Here is a 24,705-nt window from a genome sequence, read left to right as displayed (position 1 = left end):
AAATAAATGAAAAGGGCAGTAAGCTTGTGCGAATCATAAGGTCCGTATCCATTTCCATGATAGGATATCGATTAGAGCTGAAACGGCAGAGATACATAATACTTCTCATTTCCTGTGTACTCTCTGATTTCCCTCACGTCACTCTCCCACACAAAAGACTGAGGTACCGCAGCAGCAGCCAACACCATGGGTGCACTTTCCAAATGGCACCTTATTCCCTATATCGAGCACTACTTTTAGCCAGAACCCTATGGATCCTGGTCAAAGGTAGTGCACTATATAGGGAATAGGGTGCAATTTGAGAAACAACACCTTACTGTATTGGATGCTGCTCTGGTCTCTTCTCCTTGAAGTAGGTGGACACCCCTTCAAATTAGTGGAGTCAGCTATTTCAGCCACACCGGTTGCTGACAGGTGTATAAAATCGAGCACACAACCATGCAATCACGATAAAAGAATATCTGACCTTTCCCACCTGGACAAAAGGAACACCTATGTGAGAATGCTGTTCATTGACTACAACTCAGCGTTCAACACCATAGTGCCCACAATTCCCCCTCTGGAGACTGAAAAGATTTGACATGGGTCCCAAGATCCTCAAAATGTTCTACAGCTGCACCATCCTGACCGGTTGCATCACCACCGGTTGCATCACCACCAGGTATGGCAACTGCTCGGCATCCGACCGTAAGCGCTACAGAGGATAGTGCGTACGGCCCAGTACATCACTGGGGCCAAGCTTCCTGCCATCCAGGACCTCTATACTAGGAGGTGTCAGAGGAAGGCCCAAAAAATCATCAAAGACTCCAGTCACCCAAGTCATAGACTGTTCTCTCTGCTACCGCACAGCAAGCAGTACCGGAGCGCCAAGTCTAGGTCCAAAAGGCTCCTTAACAGCTTCTACCCCCAAGCCATAAGACTGAACAATTAATCAAATGGCCAACCCCCCCCCATGTTTTTACACTGCTGTTACTCACTGTTTATGCATAGTCACTTTACCCCTACTTACATGCACAAATTACCTCAGCTAACCTGTACCCCTGCACATTGACTTGGTATCAATGTTTATTTTTATTAAATGTTTTACTTAAGCTTAACTCTATTTCTTGAACTGCATTGTTGGTTAGGTGCGTAAGTAAGTAAGCATGTTGCAAATAACATTTGATTTGATTTGATAGTAGAATGGCCTTCCTGAAGAGCTCAGTGGCTTTCAAAGTGGCACCATCATAGGATGCCACTTTTCCAACAAGTCATTTCGTCAATTTTCTGCCCTGCTAGAGCTGCTCCGGTCAATTGTAAGTACAGCTCAGCTGTGAATTGGTAGGCCACACAAGCTCACAGAATGGGACCGCCAATTGCTGAAGCTCGTAGTGCGTTAAAATTGTCTGTCCTTGTTCGCAACACTCACTACCGAGTTCCAAACTGCCTCTGGAAGCAACGTCAGCACAATAACTGTTTGGGGACAGTTTGGGGAAGGCCCTTTCCTGTTTCATTATGATGTCGGCCCCGTGCACAAAGCGAGGTCCCTACAGAAATGGTTTGTCGAGATCGGTGTGGAAAGAACTTGGCTGGCTTGCACAGAGCTCTGACCTCAACCCCATCCAAAGCCTTTGGGATGAATTGGAACGCCAACTACGAGTCAGGCCTAATCGCCCAACATTATTGGGCGAATGGACGACCTCACTAATGCTCTTGTGGCTGAATGGGAAGCAAGTCTCCGCAGCAATGTTCCAACATCTAGTGGAAAGCCTTCCCAGAAGAGTGGCTGTTATATTAGCAAACAGAGGACCAACTCCATATTAATGCCCATGATTTTGGAGTGAGATTCTCGACGAGCAGGTGTCCACATACTTTTAGCCATGTAGTGTATCTCATTGCTCTCTAATGACAATGTTAAAAGGCTGTCACTGGTCAGAATGGGTTTCAACTGGACACGACACGCCGGCTGGTTTTATTCACTCTGCGGGTGTCTGAAGATATCACGAGCAGATCCACACACACCTCCGACATACACATAATACACACACACACCCTCACACACACGTATGCATGCAGGCACGCACAGCCACAATCCACAGCACAAATAATGACTGTTGGTATACAGTATCTGAATTCTAGGCTCAATAGTCACAAGAACCACAAACACACACATATACATATGGAGGGGTGGGTGTTACCTGTCGGAGCAGAAACGCAGCAACATCAGTGGACTCCCAGTAGGAGGCATGGAAGAGATGAGGCAGTGCCACGGTGGGGAAGGAGGTCAACACGTCTGGACAGTACAGAGCATAGTCCAACCTCTTAGAGCCCCACCAGCTACTGGAAACTGAGGCACATAGGCATGCGCACAAACACACACACGAACGCACACACACACAGAGAGAGAGAGAGAAACACACAGAAGGGAGAGAATGAACATAGGAATATCAAGATAATAAGGGTTTCTTGGAGTTATTTGAAGTGATTTGTGGATACTAATGGTATTATTCATCTGGTCTTTTAGGCACCACAGTATTAGCAATAGAAGTAGGTTAATCTGGAGAGGCACAGTTGGATCTCCTGAGTCTGGCTATATGTGCCCACCATAGATAACTGATTAAATAATGTATAGAGCGTAGCCCCAATGTGCCCTTTACCTCTGATCGCTAATGAGCAGTCTCCACCTGTCTCTCTTTCTCTCTATGCCTCTTTCTCATTCTCTCTCTGTGCTTCTTTCTCTCTCTATGCTTCTTTCTCTCTCTCTCTCTATGCTTCTTTCTCTCTCTATGCTTATTTCTCTCTCTCTCTATGCTTCTTTCTCTCTCTATGCTTCTTTCTCTCTCTTTATGCTTCTTTCTCTCTCTATGCTTCTCTCTCTCTCTCTATGCTTCTTTCTCTCTCTCTATGCTTCTTTCTCTCTCTCTATGCTTCTTTCTCTCTATGCTTCTTTCTCTTTCTCTGTGCTTCTTTCTCTCTCTATGCTTCTTTATCTCTCTCTATATATGCTTCTTTCTCTCTCTCTCTCTCTCTCTCTCTCTCTCTCTCTCTCTATTCTTCTTTTTCTCTCTATTCTTCTTTCTCTCTCTATGCTTCTTTCTCTCTCTCTGCTTCTTTCTCTCACTCTCTGCTTCTTTCTCTTTCTCTCTCTATGCTTCTCTCTCTCTCTCTCTATGCTTCTTTCTCTTTCTCTGTGCTTCTTTCTCTCTCTATGCTTCTTTCTCTCTCTCTCTATGCTTCTTTCTCTCTCTCTGCTTCTTTCTCTCTCTCTGCTTCTTTCTCTTTCTCTCTCTATGCTTCTCTCTCTCTATGCTTCTTTCTCTTTTTCTGTGCTTCTTTCTCTCTCTATGCTTCTTTCTCTCTCTCTCTCTCTCTATGCTTCTTTCTCTCTCTCTCTGCTTCTTTCTCTCTCTATGCTTCTTTCTCTCTTTCTCTCTCTCTCTGCTTCTTTCTCTCTCTATGCTTATTTCTATCTCTCTCTCTGGTTCTTTCTCTCTCTCTGGTTCATTCTCTCTCTATGCTTCTTTCTCTCTCTCTCTATGCTTCTTTCTCTCTCTATGCTTCTTTCTATATGCTTATTTCTCTCTCTCTGCTTCTTTCTCTCTCTATGCTTCTTTCTCTCTCTCTCTGCTTCTTTCTCTCTCTCTCTGCTTCTTTCTCTCTCTCTGCTTCTTTCTTTCTCTCTCTCTGTGCTTCTTTCTCTCTCTCTGCTTCTTTCTCTCTCTCTCTCTGCTTCTTTCTTTCTCTCTTTGTGTGCTTCTTTCTCTCTCTGCTTCTTTCTTTCTCTCTCTGTGTGCTTCTTTCTATCTCTCTGCTTCTTTCTCTCTCTCTGTGCTTCTTTCTCTCTGTGCTTATTTCTCTCTCTCTCTCTCTATGCTTCTTTCTCTCTATGCTTATTCCTCTGTGTGCTTCATTCTCTCTCTGATTCTTTCTTTCTCTCTCTGCTTCTTACCCTCTCTGCTTCTTTCTTTCTCTCTCTGTGCTTCTTTCTCTCTCTCTGTGCTTCTTTCTCTCTATGCTTCTTTCTCTCTCTCTCTGCTTCCTTCTCTCTCTCTGCTTCTTTCTCTCCCTATCTGTGCTTCTTCCTCTCTCTCTGTGCTTCTTTCTCTCTCTGCTTCTTTCTCTCTCTCTGTGCTTCTTTCTCTCTCTTTGCTTCTTTCTTTCTCTATCTGTGCTTCTTTCTCTCTCTGTGTGCTTCTTTCTCTCTCTCTGTGCTTCTTTCTGTGCTTCTTTCTCTCTCTCTGTGTGCTTATTTCTCTCTCTCTGTGCTTCTTTCTCTCTCTCTCTTTTCATATCACTGCCTTTTCTTTCTTTCTTTCTTTCTTTCTTTCTCTCTCTATCTTGTCCTCTCTCTCTCTTTTGCCCTTTCTCTCTGCTTCTCTCTCTCCCTCTCTCCTGTCTCTCTTTCATTCTCTCTCACACTCACTGTTGGTGATGGTGCTACTCATCCGGCCCACAGAGCAGAAGGACGTCTCACTGTCCACGCTGGTCACACTGGCTCTGCGCCCTCCTCCTCCTCCCCTTCCACTGCTGTCTGTCTCAGGGGAAGGGGGCACGGTCGGGGCACCAGGACTGGGCTCTGCCTCCAGGAACACCTCTGGGTGACTTTGGATACTGTCAGCTAAAATGAGAGAGAGACAGAGAGAGAGAGAGAGACAGGCAGAGGGAGAGAGTGGTAGAAAGAGTGAAAGGGAGGGAGAGTTTAATTATATAACAATTAACTAGTAACATTTTCTGTGAATCAGTACTGTTATGGGCGTCCCGAGTGGCACAGCAGTCTAATGCACTGCATCTCAGTGCTGGAGGCGTCACGGCCGCGACCGGAAGCCCATGAGGAGGCCGCACAATTGGCCCAGCATCGTCCGAGTTAGGGGAGGGTTTGGCCGGCTGTGATGTCCTTGTCCCATCGCGCTCTAGTGACTCCTTGTGGCAGTCAGGCACATGCACGCTGACTTCGGTGGTTAGTCGTACGGTGTTTCCTCCGACACATTGGTGCAGTAGGCTTCTGGGTTAAGCGCGCAGTGTGCCAAGAAGCAGTGTGGCTTGGATGGGTTATTTTTCGGTGGACGCATTGCTCTCGATCTTCGCCTCTCCTGAGTCCTTATGGGAGTTGCAACGATGGGACAATAATGTAATTACCAATTGGATATCACAAAATTGGGAGAGAAAAGGGGTCAAGTTTTAAATAATAAATCAATACTGTTATATGGTCTAATTGGCTAGTATGTGGTATTAGCTTGTTTTGTGCGTGCTAGAGGAAAGCCTTGGAAACACACACAGTGTCAGGTAATTAGGTTGGGCTTGCAATGATCCAGGGATTGTGACCGATGGTGATGACCAATCAACACACCCAACCCCAGGAGCTGAGAGAAAGTGAGGGAAACTGTAAACAACTACACTACAGCCCAGATGGCCCTAGTTACTCCTCACCTTTATTTTTGGACGGATGTGTATGTTTTGTCCCGTAGACTGAAGGAGGAAACATGGATTTCCCCCGTGATATATATGGTTGTATCAGAGAACATGGACCTGTAGGATAGTCTTTACAAGACATGACATACTCGTAGCAGATCACATCAATAATATCATTCTTAGAGACAAGTGACTGCTCCCTCTGTTCAATGATACATTTATGTTGAACTTCACAGGATCCTTTCTGGAATAAAGAAGGAGAGTGGGAGGGAGAGAGAGAGATAGTATAAGAGAGAGCAATGAAGAGAAAAGAGAGAGACAGATAGACTACAAGGGAAATGTGTCATCATTTCCTAGACATGTTGAGGCCAATGTATTTTCTCTTCATCCAATTCAATTCAGCTGTTCATTCTACTTGTATTCGTTCCTTTCCCCTTATTTTAGCATTTTCTTCTACTTCCTCTCCATTTTATATGTCTGTAATAGCTTGACAATATACTCTCTGTCTCTGGCAGCAGCATAACTAGGGCTCAGGTATGGTTGGCATGGTTACAGTACTGCGTTGTTGTTTATTGTAATGAAAGGCTGTAGTAAAGGCTATCTGTAGTATAGGTTATATGAGTGCATCCACATTGTTCCAATCAATTCTCCAGCTCTGGAAACATTATCATCAGCCTTCTGTAACAACTATGCTATGTTGTACTGTACTGTAGAGGGAAAGAGGGAGGGGAAGGACAGAGCGAGTGAATTAAGTGTCAAAAAAAGAAAAGAAAAGCCTTGACATATCGATATCCATAAAAGCAACCCAATAACAATATCCAATATCCTTCGGGGTGAGTCCCAAATGGCACCCTATTCTCTATATAGTGTACTACTTTTGACCACGGGCCTTTTCAAAAGAAGTGCACTGTAGGGAATAGGGTCCCATTTGTGATGGAGACTGTTGTCGGTCTGTCCTCTGTCTCAGTTACATGTAAGGCTCTTGCAGTATAACATGGTAATCTATCTCATTACATTTAACATTGACTCTGAAAGGAACAGACAGTCTGAGTGTCTGCCTGGAGAACGTTCCATTAAGCACAGGCATATTTAAGGGCAGGTCTGTGTGTGTACGATCAAATCAAATCACATTTTATTTGTCACATGCGCCGAATACAACAGGTGTAGACCTTACAGTGAAATGCTTACTTACAAGCCCTTAAACAAAGATGCAGTTTTAAGAAAATACCTAAAAAAAATAAAAAGTAAGAGGTAAGAAAAACAAATAATTAAAGAGCAGCAGTAAATAACAATAGCGGGGCTGTATACAGGGAGTACCGGTACAGCGTCAATGTGTCAATGTGCGGGGGCACCGGTGTCAAGGTAATTGAGATAATTATGTACATGCAGGTAGGGTTGCTAAAGTGGCTATGCATAGATAATAACAGAGCATTCGCAGCGCGGGGGGAGGAGGGAGTGGGGGTGCAAATAGTCTGGGTAGCCATTTGATTAGCTGTTCAGGAGTCTTATGGCTTGGGGGTAGAAGCTGTTTAGAAGTCTCTTGGACCTAAACTTGGCGCTCCGGTACCGCTTGCCGTGCGGTAGCAGAGGGAACACTATGACTAGAGTGGCTGAAGTCTATTAGGGCCTTCCTCTGACACCGCCTGGTATAGAGGCCCCGGTGATGTACTGTGTGTGTATGTGTGTGTGTGTGTGTGTCTGTGGGTGCGTGCATGTTCTCATGCATGTATGTGTATGTGTGGGTGATTACTGGTTACCGAGCGGTGAATCACTGGACGCCACAGATGTAGAGGGTGGACCAGACCCTGTTTGATGTTCTCAGCAGGTATTTAGTTTTTACATTATGACAGGGCCAGTAGAACACAGAAAGGCTGGATTATTTTTATTATGGACAGCAGGGGGCATGGATGCCAGCAGCATGGATGCCAGCAGCATGGATGCCAGGATATGGAGATACAGTATTCAATGAAAACATTTTCCTGTATCAGAATGCTAAACAGGGAGCAGTGCATCTCCACCTCGACTGATCATCTGAGGACTCTAATTTGTATTCCTCTATTTAACCAGCAATCCATGGAGAGGCAATGTGTGTACTGGATGTTTGTTTTCATGATGCTTAAGTGTGTGTGTGTGTGTTTATGTGACTATATTCCTGTGTGTTTGCATGTCTGCATATCAAAATATGTTATTGTGAGCCATCGTCTATCAGCTCGGTCCTTAAAGGATGTCTACTGTCATTATGCAATCCATTCCAGTGAGGTTAACTCTGTGTGTTGCTGCCGCTGTGACCTTTAGTGGAGCATTTAAACAAAGCATCGGATGCTCCTTCACACTACTCGGCTGTCAGTCTAATTTCCCCTGTCTGTAAGGGACTGGCAACCACAGCAGAATACAAACTCCAGGCTGCTTTCCCAGGCAGGCGTGTGGGGGAATCAGGTGGAGCTAATACAGGCCTGCGGTTATGGTGGCCAAGAAAAACCAACAGTTGAGACTGGTCTTTTTATAGGCATGGGGAAAGGTGGCAAGGATGGTCACATACATATTCAGTGTCACACAGGGCTAAATAAATGTTGGAATGTAAACAAGCAGCATACTATAGCGTGTGCCTATGAGAGAGTGAAATTAAGGTTCTGTTGTATGGCAATTAGTGTAGAAGATGTGACTGGGTGTGACAGATATTTTCCCTAATCTGTTGTATCCTTTTACGAATGCATGTACGCAAGCACATGCATGGACCCGCGTGCACACACCTACACACAAACACACACACAAACTAGGGTTTCCATTAGCCTATCAAAACAATTAGAAGCTGATAAATAAAACTGGTGCCAGCCAACTGTCAGGGAGAATAATAAAAATCCCATTGCAACATAATGCTTTTTATCCTAGTCATTGTTGGAAAAACCTGTCAATGGAAATATATTTGACCGGTCATCCTTATCAGTCTATAGGTTCATTTGCATCATTTAGTGGAATTGAATTGCCGCGTGTGTATTTTCGTTAGTCGTTATGTTTATCACGCGAGCACAGTGTACAGATACAGAGCCTATGAGCTGCTACAGCTTCTCAAACAGCTCATGTTGCTGCTGGAGTGAAATGGGCTTTTATAAGCCCAATGATTGCGTAACCATTCTAAATGCAATCGCGTGTTAAAAACAGTTTTGATGACCACAATTAAAAAGAGCTTTATTTGTCAATTGAAGTGCCCTTACTATTCGCCATTCAAGTGCATATACAAAACGAGGCTTCTTTCTCCAGTGGCCAATGGCACAATCCTAGTCATATTAGCAATCCATGCATCTTTAGATCTCCCCTTTTCTAAATGTCGTTGCATCGTCGAGTTGCATGTATGGAACTTAATGAATAACCATAATCTACATTTTATTTGTGTCATTCTGAACACCATTATGCACCCAATGCATGTCCTTTAAATGAAAATGTTGCAGGCCAAATGTCCGACACCACATTCTACTAACCCTGACACAACACATGCATGTGCGCGCACACACATCCTCTATTTAGATTTTTTTATTTTACCCCTTTTTCTCCCCAATTTCATGGTATCCAATTGTTTACTAGCTACTATCTTGTCTCAACGCTACAACTCCCGTACGGGCTCGGGAGAGACGAAGGTTGAAAGTCATGCGTCCTCCGATACACAACCCAACCAAGCTGCACCGCTTCTTAACACAGTGCGCGTCCAACCCGTAAGCCAGCCGCATCAATGTGTCGGAGGAAACACTGGCAACCTTGGTTAGTGCGTACTACGCCCGGCCCGCCACAGGAGTCGCTGGTGCGCGATGAGACAAGGATATCCCTACCGGCCAAGCCCTCCCTAACCCGGTCGCGGGCGGTTACAACAGAGCCTGGGCACGAACCCAGAGTCTCTGTTGGCACAGCTGGCGCTGCAGTACAGCGCCCTTAACCACTGAGCCACCCGGGAGGCTCCACATCCTCTATTTTTAATGAGCCCCATTCCTTCTACTCTCAGTGGAGCCCTCATCCTCTGTCACTTTAGTGTTAGTGGGGACTTTCACAGCACACTGCACACAGACAGGGGACGCTGACTGTCACGCACTCTCTGTCGAGAGAAAGAAACAACACCAGGATTTTAACAATGTTTGCTGGAGGAGAAACAGAGGTTGAGAGAGTGACTGAGAGCGAGAAAAAGATAGATGAGAGAGAAAATGAGAGAGAGAGATGATTGAGACTGCATGCAGAATTCTGCAAAAATATCCTCTGTGTACAACGTAGAACACCAAATAATGCATGCAGAGTAGAATTAGGCCGATACCTGCTACTTATCAAAATCCAGAAAAGAGACGTTAAATTCTACAACCACCTAAAAGGAAGCGATTCCCAAACCTTCCATAACAAAGCCATCACCTACAGAGAGATGAACCTGGAGAAGAGTCCCCTAAGCATGCTGATCCTGGGGCTCTGTTCACAAACACAAACACACCCCACAGAGCTCTAGGACAGCAACATAATTAGACAACCAAATCATGAGAAAACAAAAAGGTAATTACTTGACACATTGGAAAGAATTAACAAAAAAACAGAGCAAACTAGAATGCTATTTGGCCCTAAACAGAGAGTACACAGTGGCAGAATACCTGACCACTGTGACTTACCAAACTTAAGGAAAGCTTTGACTATGTACAGACTCAGTGAGCATAGCCTTGCTATTGAGAAAGGCAGCCGTAGGCAGACATGGCTCTGAAGAGAAGACAGGCTATGTGCACACTGCCCACAAAATGAGGTGGAAACTGAGCTGCACTTCCTAACCTCCTGCCCAATGTATGACCATATTAGAGACACATATTTCCCTCAGATTACACAGATCCACAAAGAATTCGTAAACAAACCCAATTTTAATAAACTCCCATATCTACTGGGTGAAATACCACAGTGTGCCTTCACAGCAGCAAGATTTGTGACCTGTTACCAGAATAAAAGGTCAACCAGTGAAGAACAAACACCACTGTAAAAACAACCCATTTTTATGCTTATTTACAGTTGAAGTCGGAAGTGTACATACACCTTAACCAAATACATTTAAACTCAGTTTTTCACAATTCCTGATATTTAATCCTAGTAAAAATGCCCTGTCTTAGGTCAGTTAGGATCACCACTTTATTTTAAGAATGTGAAATGTCAGAATAATAGTAGAGAGGATGATTTATATCAGCTTTTATTTCTTTCATCACATTCCCAGTGGGTCAGAAGTTTATATACAGTCAATTAATATTTGGTAGCATTGCCTTTAAATTGTTTAACTTGGGTCAAACATTTTGGGTAGTCTTCCACAAGCTTAAGCTTAAGTTAGGTGAATTTTGGCCCATTCCTCCTGACAGAGCTGGTGTAAACTGAGTCAGGTTTGTAGGCCTCTTTGCTCATTTGCTTATTTAGGTATTCAGTTCTGCCCACAAATTTTATATAGGATTGAGGTCAGGACTTTATGATGTTCACTCCAATACCTTGACTTTGTTGTCCTTAAGCCATTTTGCCACAACTTTGGAAGTATGCTTGGGGTCATTGTCCATTTGGAAGACTAATTTGCCACCAAGCTTTAACTTGGTGATGACTTGAGATGTTGCTTCAATATATCCACATAATTTTCCTCTCTCATGATGACATCTATTTTGTGAAGTGCACCAGCCCCCCTTCCAGCAAAGCACCCCCACAACATGCTGCCACCCCCATGCTCCCCTGTTCTGGGGTTGATTTGCACTTTTTGCACTAAAGTACGTTCATCTCTAGGAGACAGAACGCGTCTCCTTCCTGAGCGGTATGACGGCTGAGTGGTCCCATAGTGTTTATACTTGCGTATTATTGTTTATACAGATGAACGTGGTACCTTCAGGCGTTTGGAAATTGCTCCCAAGGATGAACCAAACAGACTCTCAAGCTGTGTTAGGTTGGATGGGGAGCGATGCTGCACAACTATTGTCAGGTCTCTCCAGAGATGTTCGGGTTGAAGTCCAGGCTCTGGCTGGGCCACTCAAGGACATTCAGAGGCTGTTCCCGAAGCCACTCCTGCATTGTCTTGGCTTTTTGTATATTTTGCATTGTCTTGGCTTTTGTATATTATCTACTTCACTTGCTTTGGCAATGTTAACATATGTTTCCCATGCCAATAAAGCCCCTTGAATTGAATTGAATTGAGATGAGAGAAAGACAGAATCCTCTGAATGTTGTTGACTGTCATTTAATGCAAAATATAAAATAAACTGAAAGAAAGAAAGTAAGGCAGAATCTACGGTTGAACGAGAAAGGGTGGGAATGAGAGACAAGATGCAGAGAGAGAGCGAGGTATAGAGAAAGACAGAGTGAGAGAGAGAAATAGGGAGTGAGATGACAGTATCTGCGGGGAGAGGTAATGACAGGGAGGTAGGAGAGAAGTGAGAGGAGAGGACAGGGAGGTACGAGAGGGGTGAGAGGAGAGGGCAGGGGGGTAGGAGAGGGGTGAGAGGAGAGGGCAGGTGGGTAGGAGAGGGGGAGAGGAGAGGGCAGGTGGGTAGGAGAGGGGTGAGAGGAGAGGGCAGGTGGGTAGGGGGGGCAAGGGGGTAGGAGGCACCAGGAGAACCAGGAGATAGATAGGGACCACAACACCACTATCAGTATGGAAATGAAGGGAGTTAAGAAGAATGAAAGCACCAATGTTGTGGTGGGGCCTTGAAACATCTCTTTACTACAGCCTGGCTTCAAAGGCATACTGTTCTCTCTCTGTGTGTGTGTGGTGTGTGCATGTGTGTTTGTGTGTGTGCGTATGTATGTATGTATAATATTGCTGCAGTACAATGCAAGGACTAAACTCTTCCTGTGCGATATGAAAGACATAACCATACAAACTCAGGAGTTGACAGTTGCAGAGCATTGGCTGTTTGTCTATTGCCGTTGCATTTCAGTCAATAGAAAAGCAACCAACAGAAAACTGCCCTTCATCACAATAACGCCTCTACAGTGTGGATGGGTACTGATGGTAGAGCCTTACCAATAGGAGTAGGATTTGATCGCTTCTCCATGTCACCATCGCTTTAAATAATTCCCACATTATAGCACCAAAGGAAATTAGTGTTTCAGTGTGTGTGTGTGTGTGTGTGTGTGTGTGTGTGTGTGTGTGTGTGTGTGTGTGTGTGTGTGTGCGCTGCTGCGTGGGTGTGTTTTAATTTAACTCATACTTTGACAGACTCTGAGCCTGATCAATGGATTTAGTGGCGTAATTAAAAATCAGCAATGCTGTGACAGACTGTGGATGTGTCCCAAATGACACCCTATTCCCTGTAGGAGGACTGTGAGAGTGTGAAAGTGTCTCCTTGCTGAACACCAGTCTCGCAAACTACTGATGCACCATGAGATTCCTCCCCTCTAATTAAACATCATGTCTTCTAACTGACAGGGACTTCTGAATAGGATGACACATATTGTCAGGAAGCAGTTTGCTAATGTGGGGAGTTGCTAACAGCTAATTTGCCGTTGTTGATGTTGTTGTGACATTATTGTAATTATTTGCGGTTACTACATATAAGTTGGTTTCTTTCAGCATTTTAGGTCTGTGGCACTCCCTTATGAACCATAAGTAAGCAGTGTCAGAGCCAGAATGATCCATAGGGCAGGAGCCTTTCTCCTGTTTCTGTGGCGTGAAGCAGCTTGATGTACAAGTACACCCCCTAGACAGGACCAGAACGGCTGTAGGTTGCCGTGTACTGTACAGACCTTGTACTACTATCTCCCTATGATTTACCTTGAGAGAAGCAGGGACAGAGGCAAGGTGTTTAAGTCTCAAAGTCCCAGAAGGAGGCTAAAAACATTGTTTAAAAAAATCAGTGCTTCATTAGAGTGTTAAAGCCAGCCCTCCTGTCCCTGCTGGGATTATTGTGCTACCTAGTACCTACCTACCCTGACACATCTAGCCCAGTAATACCTCACACACACACACACACACACACACACACAGATGCACAAACACACACACACACACACACACACACACACACACACACACACACACACACACACAGATGCACAAACACACACACACACACAAACACACACACACACACACAAACACACACACACACACACACACACAGATGCACAAACACACACACACACACACACACACACACAGATGCACAAACACACACACACACTCACACACACACACACACACACACACACACACACACACACACACACACACACACACACACACAGATGCACAAACACACACACACACACACACACACACACACACACACACACACACACACACACACACACACACACACACACACACACACACACACACACACACACACACACACACACACAGATGCACAAACACACAGGTGTCTGAGTCTGATCCTCAGAGAGGTCTCAGATTAACGTAACACCCAAGAGAATGAATTATAATGACTTTGAAATGCAAGGCTTCGGTCCAGACTCGCCTATTTTTCTGTAAGGCTAACAGACAGTGAGAGCCTCAGTTCCACCACTGTGTGTGTGTGAGAGTGTGGATGTGCATGCATTTGTGTGTGTGTTTCAGAATATAATAAATCCTAGCATTACCTTCTCACTACACACCAAATCAAATGTATTTGTCACATGAGCCGAATACAACAGGTATAGACTGTGTGAGTGTGTGTGTGGCATCAATATGCGTGTGTGTGTGTGTGTGTGTGTATGTGTGTATGTGTGTGTGTGTGTGTGTGTGTGTGTGTGTGTGTATGTGTGTGTGTGTGTGTGTGTGTGTAGAGTCCAGTGAGAGTGCATAGTCAGTGCACAAAAAAAACCTAAAATGCAAATAGTCGCAGGTTTAGCAGGTTGAACAGGTTTAGCAGGTTGAACAGGTTTAGCAGGTTGAACAGGTTTAGCAGGTTGAACAAGTTTAGCAGGTTGAACAGGTTTAGCAGGTTGAACAGGTTTAGCAGGTTGAACAGGTTTAGCAGGTTGAACAGGTTTAGCAGGTTGAACAGGTTTAGCAGGTTGAACAGGGTTAGCAGGTTGAGCAGGTTTAGCAGGTTGAACAGGTTTAGTAGGTTGAACAGGTTTAGCAGGTTGAGCAGGTTTAGCAGGTTGAACAGGTTTAGCAGGTTGAGCAGGTTTAGCAGGTTGAGCTAAACCTTATTTTCCACCATAATTTGCAAATCAATTCATTAAAAATCCTACAATGTGATTTTCTGTATTTTTTTTCTCATTTTGTCTGTCATAGTGGAAGTGTACCTATGATGAAAATTACAGGCCTCTCTCATCTTTTTAAGTGGGAGAACTTGCACAATTGGTGGCTGACTAAATACTTTTTTGCCCCACTGTATATATTTTATACATATATTGAAAAAAATATATATGGTGGATTGGAAATGATGCAGATAATTACATGGAAGGAAGCTACAGTCTATCTGGAATATTAAAGCTGATTTACTCCCCAAAATAAATATAAAACATGTAAAAGAAAAACATTTGTTCAGGTTGCCAATTCTTATGGCTTGGGGGTAGAAGCTGTTCAGGAGCCTTTTGGTCCCAGATAACAGAAAGAACGGTCTATGACTTTGACAATGTTTAGGGCCTTCCTCTGACACCGCCTGGTATAGAGGTCCTGGATGGCAGGGAGCTTGGCCCCAGTGATGTACTGGACTGTACCCCCGAGCCTCTGTAGCACCTTGCAGTTGGATGCCAAGCTGTTGTCATACCAAGTGGTGATGCAGCCAGTCAAGATGCTCTCAGTGGTGCAGCTATAAAACCAACCTACTTAGAATTCTCAAAATGTTTCACACTGACTTTGAAATGCAAAACCCAAAATATGACTAATACAGTAGAGCGATACATTTATAACAGAGAATATGCCGGTATTGCCTCCTTAGTTTAATTGATTTTCTATTAACAGTTTCCCTTTGACTCACCTATAAGTGTGCAGCGTCCGTCTCCCAGGGGGTAGCGCTGGTAGCGCGGCATGGGGAAGGGGGGCAGCTTGTGGAAGAGGGGCTCCAGCAAGGGCTCCAGTCTGGAGGCAGAGGGGTCTGAGGGGTAGAACAGGTTGAAGATCTGGGTGCAGGCAGGACGGAGTTGACTCACTGAGGGACATAGGACAGCAGACAGCAGAGATTAGGGAGCGCTTAGTCTGTGAACTAATAAATTATAAGGCTTGTGTGTATGAAATGTGATGTGTGGGAAAGGTAGCCCCACACTCTTCTCAATTTACATCAACAACATAGCTCAGGTAGTAGGGAGCTCTCTCATCCATTTATATGCAGATGATACAGTCATATACTTTGCTGGCCCCTCCCTGGATTTTGTGGTAAATCCTCTACAACAAAGCTTTCTTAGTGTCCAACAAGCTTTCTCTACCCTTAACCTTGTTCTGAACACCTCCAAAACAAAGGTAATGGGGTTTGGTAAGAAGAATATCCCTCTCCCCACCTGTGTGATTACTACCTCTGAGGATTTAGAGCTTGAGGTTGTCACCTCATACAAGTACTTGGGAGTATAGCTAGAAGGACACTGTCCTTCTTTCAGCACATATCAAAGCTGCAGGCTAATGTTAAATCTAGGCTTGGTTTCCTCTATCGTAATCGCTCCTCTTTCACCCCAGCTGCCACACTAACCCTGATTCAGATAACCATCCTACTAGATTACGGAGACATCATTTTTAGATCGGTAGGTAAGGGTGCTCTCGAGCGGCTAGATGTTCTTTACCATTTGGCTCAGATTCAGATCAGATCAGATCAGATTTGCCACCAATGCTCCTTATAGGACACATCACTGCACTCTATACTCCTCTGTAAACTGGTCATCTCTGTATACCTGTCGCAAGACCCACTGGTTGATGATTATTTATAAAACCCTCTAAGGCCTCACTCCCCCCTATCTGAGATACCTACTGCAGCCCTCATCCTCCACATACAACATCCGTTCTGCCCGTCACATTCTGTTAAAGTTTCCCAAAGCACACACATCCCTGGGTCGCTTGTCTTTTCAGTTCGCTGCAGCTAGCGACTGGAACGAGCTGCAACAAACACTCAAACTGGACAGTTTCATCTCAATCTCTTCACTTAAAGACTCAATCATGGACACTCTTACTGACAGTTGTGGCTGCATTGCGTGATGTATTGTTGTCTCTACCTTTCCCTTTGTGCTGTTGTCTGTGCCCAATAATGTTTGTACCATGTTTTGTGCTGCTACCATGTTGTGTTGCTGCCATGTTGTGTTGCTACCATGTTGTTGTCATGTTGTATTGCTACCATGCTGTTGTCATGTTGTGTTGCTACCATGCTGTTGTCATGTGGTGTTGCTGCCATGCTGTTGTCTCAGGTCTCTCTTTATATAGTGTTGTGTTGCTGCCATGCTGTTGTCTTAGGTCTCTGTTTATGTTGTGTTGTCTCCCTTGTCGTGATGTGTGTTTTGTCCTTTATTTTAATTGTCTTCTTTTTTCTTTTTAATCCCAGCCCCCGTCCATGCAGGAGTCCTTTTGCCTTTGGGTAGGCCGTCATTGTGAATAAGAATTTGTTCTAAACTGACTTGCCTAGTTAAATAAAGGTTAAATAAAAAAATAAAAAATAAGTATATTTGTAGTCTAGAAAGGCTCTAAAAAGCTGCATCTGCTGTATGTAGTAGAATTATGAACTAGTGGTGTTTTCAAGCAAAATAAGTATGAAGATCGATCTGGTCCATCAGTGAGGTAGCTAAACGTTGTGGGGAAGGTGTTGCATCAGGGACTGCCTAGACACAGAGGAGTGTGAGAAGTGTGTGTGTTTCTCCAACAACACCTACCCTGGACAGCAGGCAGTACCGTGCGTCTCATGGCCAGCACCAGACCCAGTGGACAGCCCAGCAGGAAACATTCAGAGACCTCAAAGTCAAACCTCCCTGGGTTCAAAATCAGACTACTGCTGCTGCCGGGGCGCAGGTCCACCCCCTCCTGCATCAGACTGGGAGAAGAGGAAGGAGAGAGGGAGTCGCAGAGGGAGGGGTGGAAGGAGAGAGGGAGTCGCAGAGGGAGGGGTGGAAGGAGAGAGGGAGTCGCAGAGGGAGGGGTGGAAGGAGAGAGGCAGGTGCAGAGGGAGGGATGGAAGGAGAGAGGGAGGTGCAGAGGGAGGGGTGGAAGGAGAGAGGGAGGTGCAGTGGGAGGGGTGGAAGGAGAGAGGGAGGTGCAGAGGGAGGGATGGAAGGAGAGAGGCAGGTGCAGAGGGAGGGGTGGAAGGAGAGAGGGAGTCGCAGAGGGAGGGATGGAAGGAGAGAGGGAGGTGCAGAGGGAGGTTTGGAAGGAGAGAGGGAGGTGCAGTGGGAGGGATGGAATGAGAGAGGCAGGTGCAGAGAGAGGGGTGGAAGGAGAGAGGGAGGTGCAGTGGGAGGGGTGGAAGGAGAGAGGGAGGTGCAGAGGCAGGGATGGAATGAGAGAGGCAGGTGCAGAGGGAGGGATGGAAGGAGAGAGGGAGGTTCAGAGGGAGGAGTGGAAGGAGAGAGGGAGGTACAGAGGCAGGGATGGAAGGAGAGTGGCAGGTGCAGAGGGAGGGATGGAAGGAGAGAGGCAGGTGCAGAGGGAGGAGTGGAAGGAGAGAGGCAGGTGCAGTGGGATGGATGGAAGGAGAGAGGGAGGTGCAGTGGGAGGGATGGAAGGAGAGAGGGAGGTGCAGAGGGAGGGGTGGAAGGAGAGAGGGAGGTGCAGTGGGATGGATGGAAGGAGAGAGGGAGGTAAAAGAGAAAAGAGAGGCAGAGAGAAAAATTATAAACCAAATCTACGAATGTTGCAAAAGAGTGAGACGAGGGAGGCTGACTCAAATTGAAATACAAGCCTGCATCTCAGTAACTCAGTATAATGGATGTTGACAACTCAGTCCACTGTGTGTGTCTTGAGTGGGCAGGGGAAATAACAGGTTGGTTGAGCTTGTGTGTGGTAAGCATATGTTATCTGGGAGAGGAGACCGGGGCTTTAGTAGAGCCCTTGACCATTCTGACTCAGTCTGAAAAGCTCTCCTCTCTCTCTTTGGCAGAGCAGAGAGACAGATGGGGCTTGCGGATGTTTGAACAGCCAAGCTAGCCTTAAACCCACTGCCTGCCTATAAATCTACACACCCTGAAACTGTAGAAGACCCTCCAGTCCAACCAAAACTAAGAGTGAAGGATTATGGTCTGTGGCCAGCCCAAGAGGGAAAATCAATCCGCCTTGGATTGCCGGTTGCTCTCTTTGTCTTTTGTCTTCCTACTGCCTGCCTCTCTCACTTGCTCTAATTTCTGACCTCCTTTCCTGGCCTCCATTAATCCACCTCTTTCTGCTGGGGTCTGAACGCCATAGGCTGTTGTCTCATTGGCAAAGAGAGAGATAGAGTTGGAATGAGAGAGTGAAGGAAAGAGAGATAGAGAGATTCAGATTCAGAAACCTTTGTCCTCAGAGTCAATTCATTTTGCAGCAGTCATAGAACATATCACACATAAAACATGTAATAAATAGCAAAGTATATTTACAAGGCAGTAGGCAGGGTAAGTATAGATTCATTCTGCAAGTGCTAAAGTGCAATTAGTCCAACATTTTGTTAAGCTGCAGACTTGCATTCTGAATAAAAGAGTACTTGGCCCTATTTCTTTTAACCTTAGGTCGTCTGTACCTGAGGCTAGAGGGAAGGAGCTGGAAATCGGAGTAGAGTGGGTGAGAGGAGTCAACCCCTTTTATTGGCCTTCTGGAGGGCTCTACCCAGGTAGAGAGATGACAGTTCTTGCTGTTGCATCCCCATGATTTTCTCACAAGTCCTGACTCTCTTGCCCAACCTATTTTTCTGTGCAACCTTGATATTCCCAAACCAGCAGGTCAAGCAGTAGGACAGAATTCTCTCAATGAATGATTTATAAAAGAGAACCGTGATGGTTAGATCAACATTAAAAAAGTGCAGTTTCTGTCGGAAATATTCTCTGTTGGCCTTTCAAAAAATAGCGTCAGTACACTGATCCCAGGACAGCTGGTTGTGACTAGACCACAGTATTTGTACTCCTCCACTATTTCGATAGGCTCACCTTTTATCAGTGATGGTGTGTGCATGGTAGTGTTCCTTCCAAAGTCAATCACCATGTCCGTTGTTTTTGATGAGGGAGAGAGAGAGAGAGAGAGAGAGAGAGAGAGAGAGAGAGAGAGAGAGAGAGAGATAGAGAGAGAGAGAGAGAGAGAGAGAGAGAGAGAGAGGGAGAGAGAGAGAGAGAGAGAGAGAGAGAGAGAGAGAGAGAAACTCTCTGACCGATCACGACTTCAACAGAGGAAGGAGAAAAGGCTTTCGTTGTTAGCAGTGGGCCTACTGGGAAATGCCCTGTTTGAGGTGGAAAAAGATGCTCCTGACAGGCAGCTGACCCAGAGATATGCAGGCTTCCCAGAGGCCCCTGAGGAGTGGGCTGATGCCTGGGAATCACAGCTCTAATAATAGCAGAGCCCTCTCGGAGCAGAGCCCTCCATGTGACCGGGCGGTGATGCCCTGTGGAAAGGGCCGGGCAAAATTGAATCATCCTCCTCCTCCATCCTCCACACTGCTGAGCTGACTGGGGTTTTAATGAAGAGAATAACTAGCAGGGGGAGAAGATGATGAGAGGTGCGTCACCATGGACACGCTGCAGAATCAGTGTGAACAAGTCAAATCTCTGAGAGAGAAGGGCGCCAATGGTAGGGCACCCAATTCCCTATATAGTGCATTACTTTTGACCAGAGGCCCAAAATAAATGCACTAACTAGGGAATAGGGTGCCATTTAGGATGCAGCTTAGGTTGCCAGGGATCTGGCTACTGTAGCCATACAAATAAAATGCTATTTCTATGACTGTAACTACGCTGACGTGGGCCTCACTGGAGCATGTGATTTGGAATGGGAACACTGGTTGCTTGGTGCTGGTTAATTGGTAGCATGGTAGAGAGCTGGGAGCTCCCCATCCACCCAGCAATAGTGACATTCGCCTGCAGTAGTCAGTCTCCTATGCACACTGGCACTGCCACAAATAGGCTATTTATGGCCCAGAGCAGGCCGGCAGGTAGACAGGGAGGCCGGCAGGCATATAGATAGACAGAAAGGCAGGCAGGCAGACAAGCAGACTGGCAGGCAGAAAGGCAAGCAGGACAGCAGAGAAACAGGCAGGTAGGCAAGCAGAAAAGCAGACAAGCAGGCAGGTAGACAGGCAGAAAAGCAGGCAGGCAGACAGGCAGGTAGACAGGCAGAAAGGCAGGCAGGCAGACAAGCAGGCAGAAAGGCAGGTAGACAGGCATAAATGCAGGCAGAAAGGCAGTCTGGCAGACAGGCAGGCATACAGGCAGAAAGGCAGGCAGGTAGACAGGCAGAAAGGCAGGTAGAAAGGGACATATTGATGACAGAGTGACACACATAAATAGAACATCCCATGACAACCTGACTGAGGGCCAGATAGCTACAGTACTTCTGGGTTATCCCATCACACCACTGAGTACATAGATGGATGGACGTGCACTCATACACAAATCATTAAAAATGTCACTAGAAATGTCTGGAATAAACATTGGGTATGGAACTGCATGATAAGAAAACATGTATTCAGATATGACTCTAATGATTTTCCCTAAGTTTGAGTATCAACTGTATTTAACCTTTATCTTCATTGAATCGGAATGTCAACTGAGTCCTTGCCAAGAGAGAGAAAAGGCAGAATAATCCCCACTGTGTCTATCACTGAGATGAGCAAAGGGAAAAGTACTGTTACGACCTCCTCATAATCCAACCACGGTGCATGAATTGCACTCTTGGAGGTATTGTCCACACTTTTGGAGGACAATATACATTTTAATTAGAGTTAGGGTTGAGCCGGGTGTGGACATGAAGCAAGGGTTAGGGTTAGGGTTATGGTTATGGTTAAGGGTTAGGGTTATGGTTAAGGGTTATGGTTAGGGTTAAGGGTTAGGGTTAAGGGTTAGGGTTATTGTTAAGGGTTAGGGTTATGGTTAAGGGTTAGGGTTATGGTTAAGGGTTAGGGTTATGGTTAAGGGTTAGGGTTATGGTTATGGTTAAGGGTTAGGGTTATGGGTTAGGGTTATGGGTTAGGGTTATGGTTAAGGGTTATGGTTATGGGTTAGGGTTATGGTTAAGGGTTATGGTTATGGTTAAGGGTTAGGGTTAAGGGTTAGGGTTATTGTTAAGGGTTAGGGTTATGGTTAAGGGTTAGGGTTATGGTTAAGGGTTAGGGTTAAGGGTTAGGGTTAAGGGTTAGGGGTATGGTTAAGGGTTAGGGTTAAGGTTAGGGTTAAGGGTTAGGGTTATGGTTAAGGGTTAGGGTTATGGGTTAGGGTTATGGTTAGGGTTAGGGTTAAGGGTTATGGTTATGGTTAAGGGTTATGGTTAAGGGTTAGGGTTATGGTTAAGGGTTAGGGTTATGGTTAAGGGTTAGGGTTATGGTTAAGGGTTAGGGTTATGGTTATGGTTAAGGGTTAGGGTTATGGGTTAGGGTTATGGGTTAGGGTTATGGTTAAGGGTTATGGTTATGGGTTAGGGTTATGGTTAAGGGTTATGGTTATGGTTAAGGGTTAGGGTTAAGGGTTAGGGTTATTGTTAAGGGTTAGGGTTATGGTTAAGGGTTAGGGTTATGGTTAAGGGTTAGGGTTAAGGGTTAGGGTTAAGGGTTAGGGGTATGGTTAAGGGTTAGGGTTAAGGTTAGGGTTAAGGGTTAGGGTTATGGTTAAGGGTTAGGGTTATGGGTTAGGGTTATGGTTAGGGTTAGGGTTAGGGTTAAGGGTTATGGTTATGGTTAAGGGTTATGGTTAAGGGTTAGGGTTATGGTTAAGGGTTAGGGTTATGGTTAAGGGTTATGGTTACGGGTTATGGTTAAGGGTTATGGTTAAGGGTTATGGGTTAGGGTTAGGGTTAGGGTTAAGGGTTAGGGTTATGGTTAAGGGTTAGGGTTATGGTTAAGGGTTAGAGTTATGGTTAAGGGTTAGGGTTAAGGGTTAGGGTTATGGTTAAGGGTTAGGGTTATGGGTTAGGGTTATGGTTAAGGGTTAGGGTTATGGTTAAGGGTTAGGGTTAATAGTTAGGGTTATTGTTAAGGGTTAGGGTTATGGGTTAGGGTTATGGTTAAGGGTTAAGGGTTATGGTTAAGGGTTAGGGTTAGGGTTAGGGTTAGGGTTATGGGTTATGGATTAGGGTTATGGTTAAGGGTTAGGGTTATGGTTAAGGGTTAAGGGTTAGGGTTAGGGTTAGGGTTAGGGTTAAGGGTTATGGTTAAGGGTTATGGTTATGGTTAAGGGTTAGGGTTATAGTTAAGGGTTAGGGTTATGGTTAAGGGTTAGGGTTATGGTTAAGAGTTATGGTTAAGGGTTAGGGGTTAGGGTTATGGTTAAGGGTTAGGGTTATGGTTAAGGGTTAGGGTTATGGGTTTGTGTTAAGGGTTAGGGTTGAACTGGGTGTGGACATGTAGATAGGGTTAGGGTTATGGTTATGGGTTAGGGTTATGGTTAAGAGTTAGGGTTAGGGTTAAGGGTTAGGGTTATGGGTTTGTGTTAAGGGTTAGGGTTGAACTGGGTGTGGACATGTAGATAGGGTTAGGGTTATGGTTATGGGTTAGGGTTATGGTTAAGGGTTAGGGTTATGGTTAAGGGTTATGGGTTAGGGTTAAGGGTTAGGGTTAAGGGTTAGGGTTATGGTTAAGGGTTATGTTTGAACCGGGTGTGGACATGTAGCTAGGGTTTTGGTAAGGATTAGCTTCCATCAGGGTGATGTTCTCTGTCTACAGTACCTGCTGAAGAAGCTGTGTTGTCCAGTAGATGTGTCTCCATCATACGAGTCACTCTGTTTCCTGCTGAGGGGCTGTCTGGCCTGGTTGTGTCCATCGCTGGGCAGGGCCGAGATATCAATGTTACTCTTACTCAGCCTCTTACTGGAGCTGAGTCCAAGGCTGGGGCTGTGACAGGGGCTGTCCTCAGGGTTATCCTGCGTGGGTGGAAGAGAGCGTGGGACACAAGCCTTCACCGTTCACTCACACTCAAATACCATAACTGAACACAAATGAGCAGCTCATTGCTAATCCCTTTTTCTCAGCACATAGGAGAATGTGGGAGCTGGCTAGCTACCAGACCTGGGTATAAATACATGTGCGTTTGAGTATTTGTACTTGAAATATTTCTGTGTATATAATTTTCTATAAATAGCCTACAATTTCAAACAACAGTATGTCAAAATACAGTACTTGTTTCCAAATACATTATTTCAAATACCCCTAGGACCAAACAGACCCAGGTTTAAATGCATGGAGTATTTAAATATTTACATATATTTGAGTATTTTTCGGACAGTGAAAGCAGCCCAGGGGATCATGCAGTACTAACTGGGTGTAAACAAACAGGAAAAGACAGGCCAGCTCAGGACGGAGAGAGAGGATTTTCAAGGTCTTGGCTAGGATAACATGGGGAAGGAGAGATTGTCTGAGAGGAAAGCTGTCTGAACAGAGAAGATCTTACACAATTCTAGCTACAGGCCATGGGGAGATAGTTGAATAGCACAGAGAGCACAAACTGAAATTGTAATGCCTCAATTTAAAAGCGTCTAGGGGAATCTAAAAGTGCAGTTTTACAGAACATGTTAGAGTATATGTTGATTGAGTTGTAATGTGTCATGCCACTACCTTGAGGCTCTCAGTGCTGTTGTTCCTGCTGCTGCTGGGGCTGCTGTGCTGCCTCTGACTGCTACTACTGCTGCTGCTGAAACACAGGGCGTCGAAGCACAGCACACCTCCCACACAGTCGCCCATCACACACACCTGGAGAGGAACACACAAGCACGCATGCACAGACACACACACACCGTTTTAGAAACCCTCGCTCCATGCCTCCCCAGCAGGCAGATTTGGGCCCCGTGCCTGTTCAGATCCATAGTCGAATCTGAATGTCAATAACACACTTCATTAGGACTGACTCGGTCTGAGGGAACAACACATTTCTCCTTAATTGGTTTGACGTGACACCATTGTACTTGGCTTCCTGACTTGGAATTGCATTATGACCACAAATCTTGTCAAATTTATGAAAGGAGGGGCCTCCCGAGTGGCGCAGCGGTCTAAGGCACTGCATCACAGTGCTTGAGGTATCACTACAGACCTGGGTTCGATCCCAGGCTGTGTCACAGCCGGCCGTGACCGGGAGACCCATGAGGTGGCACACAATTGGCCCAGCGTCGTCCGTGTTAGGGGATGGTTTGGCTTGTCTCATCGTGATTTTCTTGTCTCATCACGCTCCAGTGACTCCTTGTGGCGGACGGTGTTTCCTCCGACACATTGGTGCAGCTGGTTTCCAAGTTAAGCAAGCAGTGTGGCTTGGCAGGGTCATGTTTCG

The 24,705-nt window shown here is 45.4% G+C and overlaps 1 protein-coding gene across 1 annotated transcript in view; it reads right to left on the bottom strand.

The window, feature by feature from the left end:
* The window catches only part of LOC139382822 (membrane-associated phosphatidylinositol transfer protein 3-like), a 174,236-nt gene that overhangs the window by 41,207 nt on the left and 108,324 nt on the right, over positions 1–24,705 (bottom strand). Inside the window, exons 7-12 of the mRNA XM_071127052.1 lie at positions 24,000–24,134; positions 23,115–23,308; positions 17,161–17,318; positions 15,294–15,464; positions 4,403–4,597; positions 2,178–2,326 (exon numbers count right to left, since the gene is read on the bottom strand). Of these exons, the coding sequence (XP_070983153.1) occupies positions 2,178–2,326; positions 4,403–4,597; positions 15,294–15,464; positions 17,161–17,318; positions 23,115–23,308; positions 24,000–24,134 (1,002 nt within the window). The remainder of the gene's footprint in view (positions 1–2,177; positions 2,327–4,402; positions 4,598–15,293; positions 15,465–17,160; positions 17,319–23,114; positions 23,309–23,999; positions 24,135–24,705) is intronic.

The sequence above is a fragment of the Oncorhynchus clarkii genome, chromosome 24, assembly GCF_045791955.1.
Source record: "Oncorhynchus clarkii lewisi isolate Uvic-CL-2024 chromosome 24, UVic_Ocla_1.0, whole genome shotgun sequence".
NCBI classification, from domain to species: domain Eukaryota; kingdom Metazoa; phylum Chordata; class Actinopteri; order Salmoniformes; family Salmonidae; genus Oncorhynchus; species Oncorhynchus clarkii.
The sequence above is the reverse complement of the archived record's forward strand: the minus strand, read 5'-3'. Positions and strand labels throughout refer to the sequence as shown.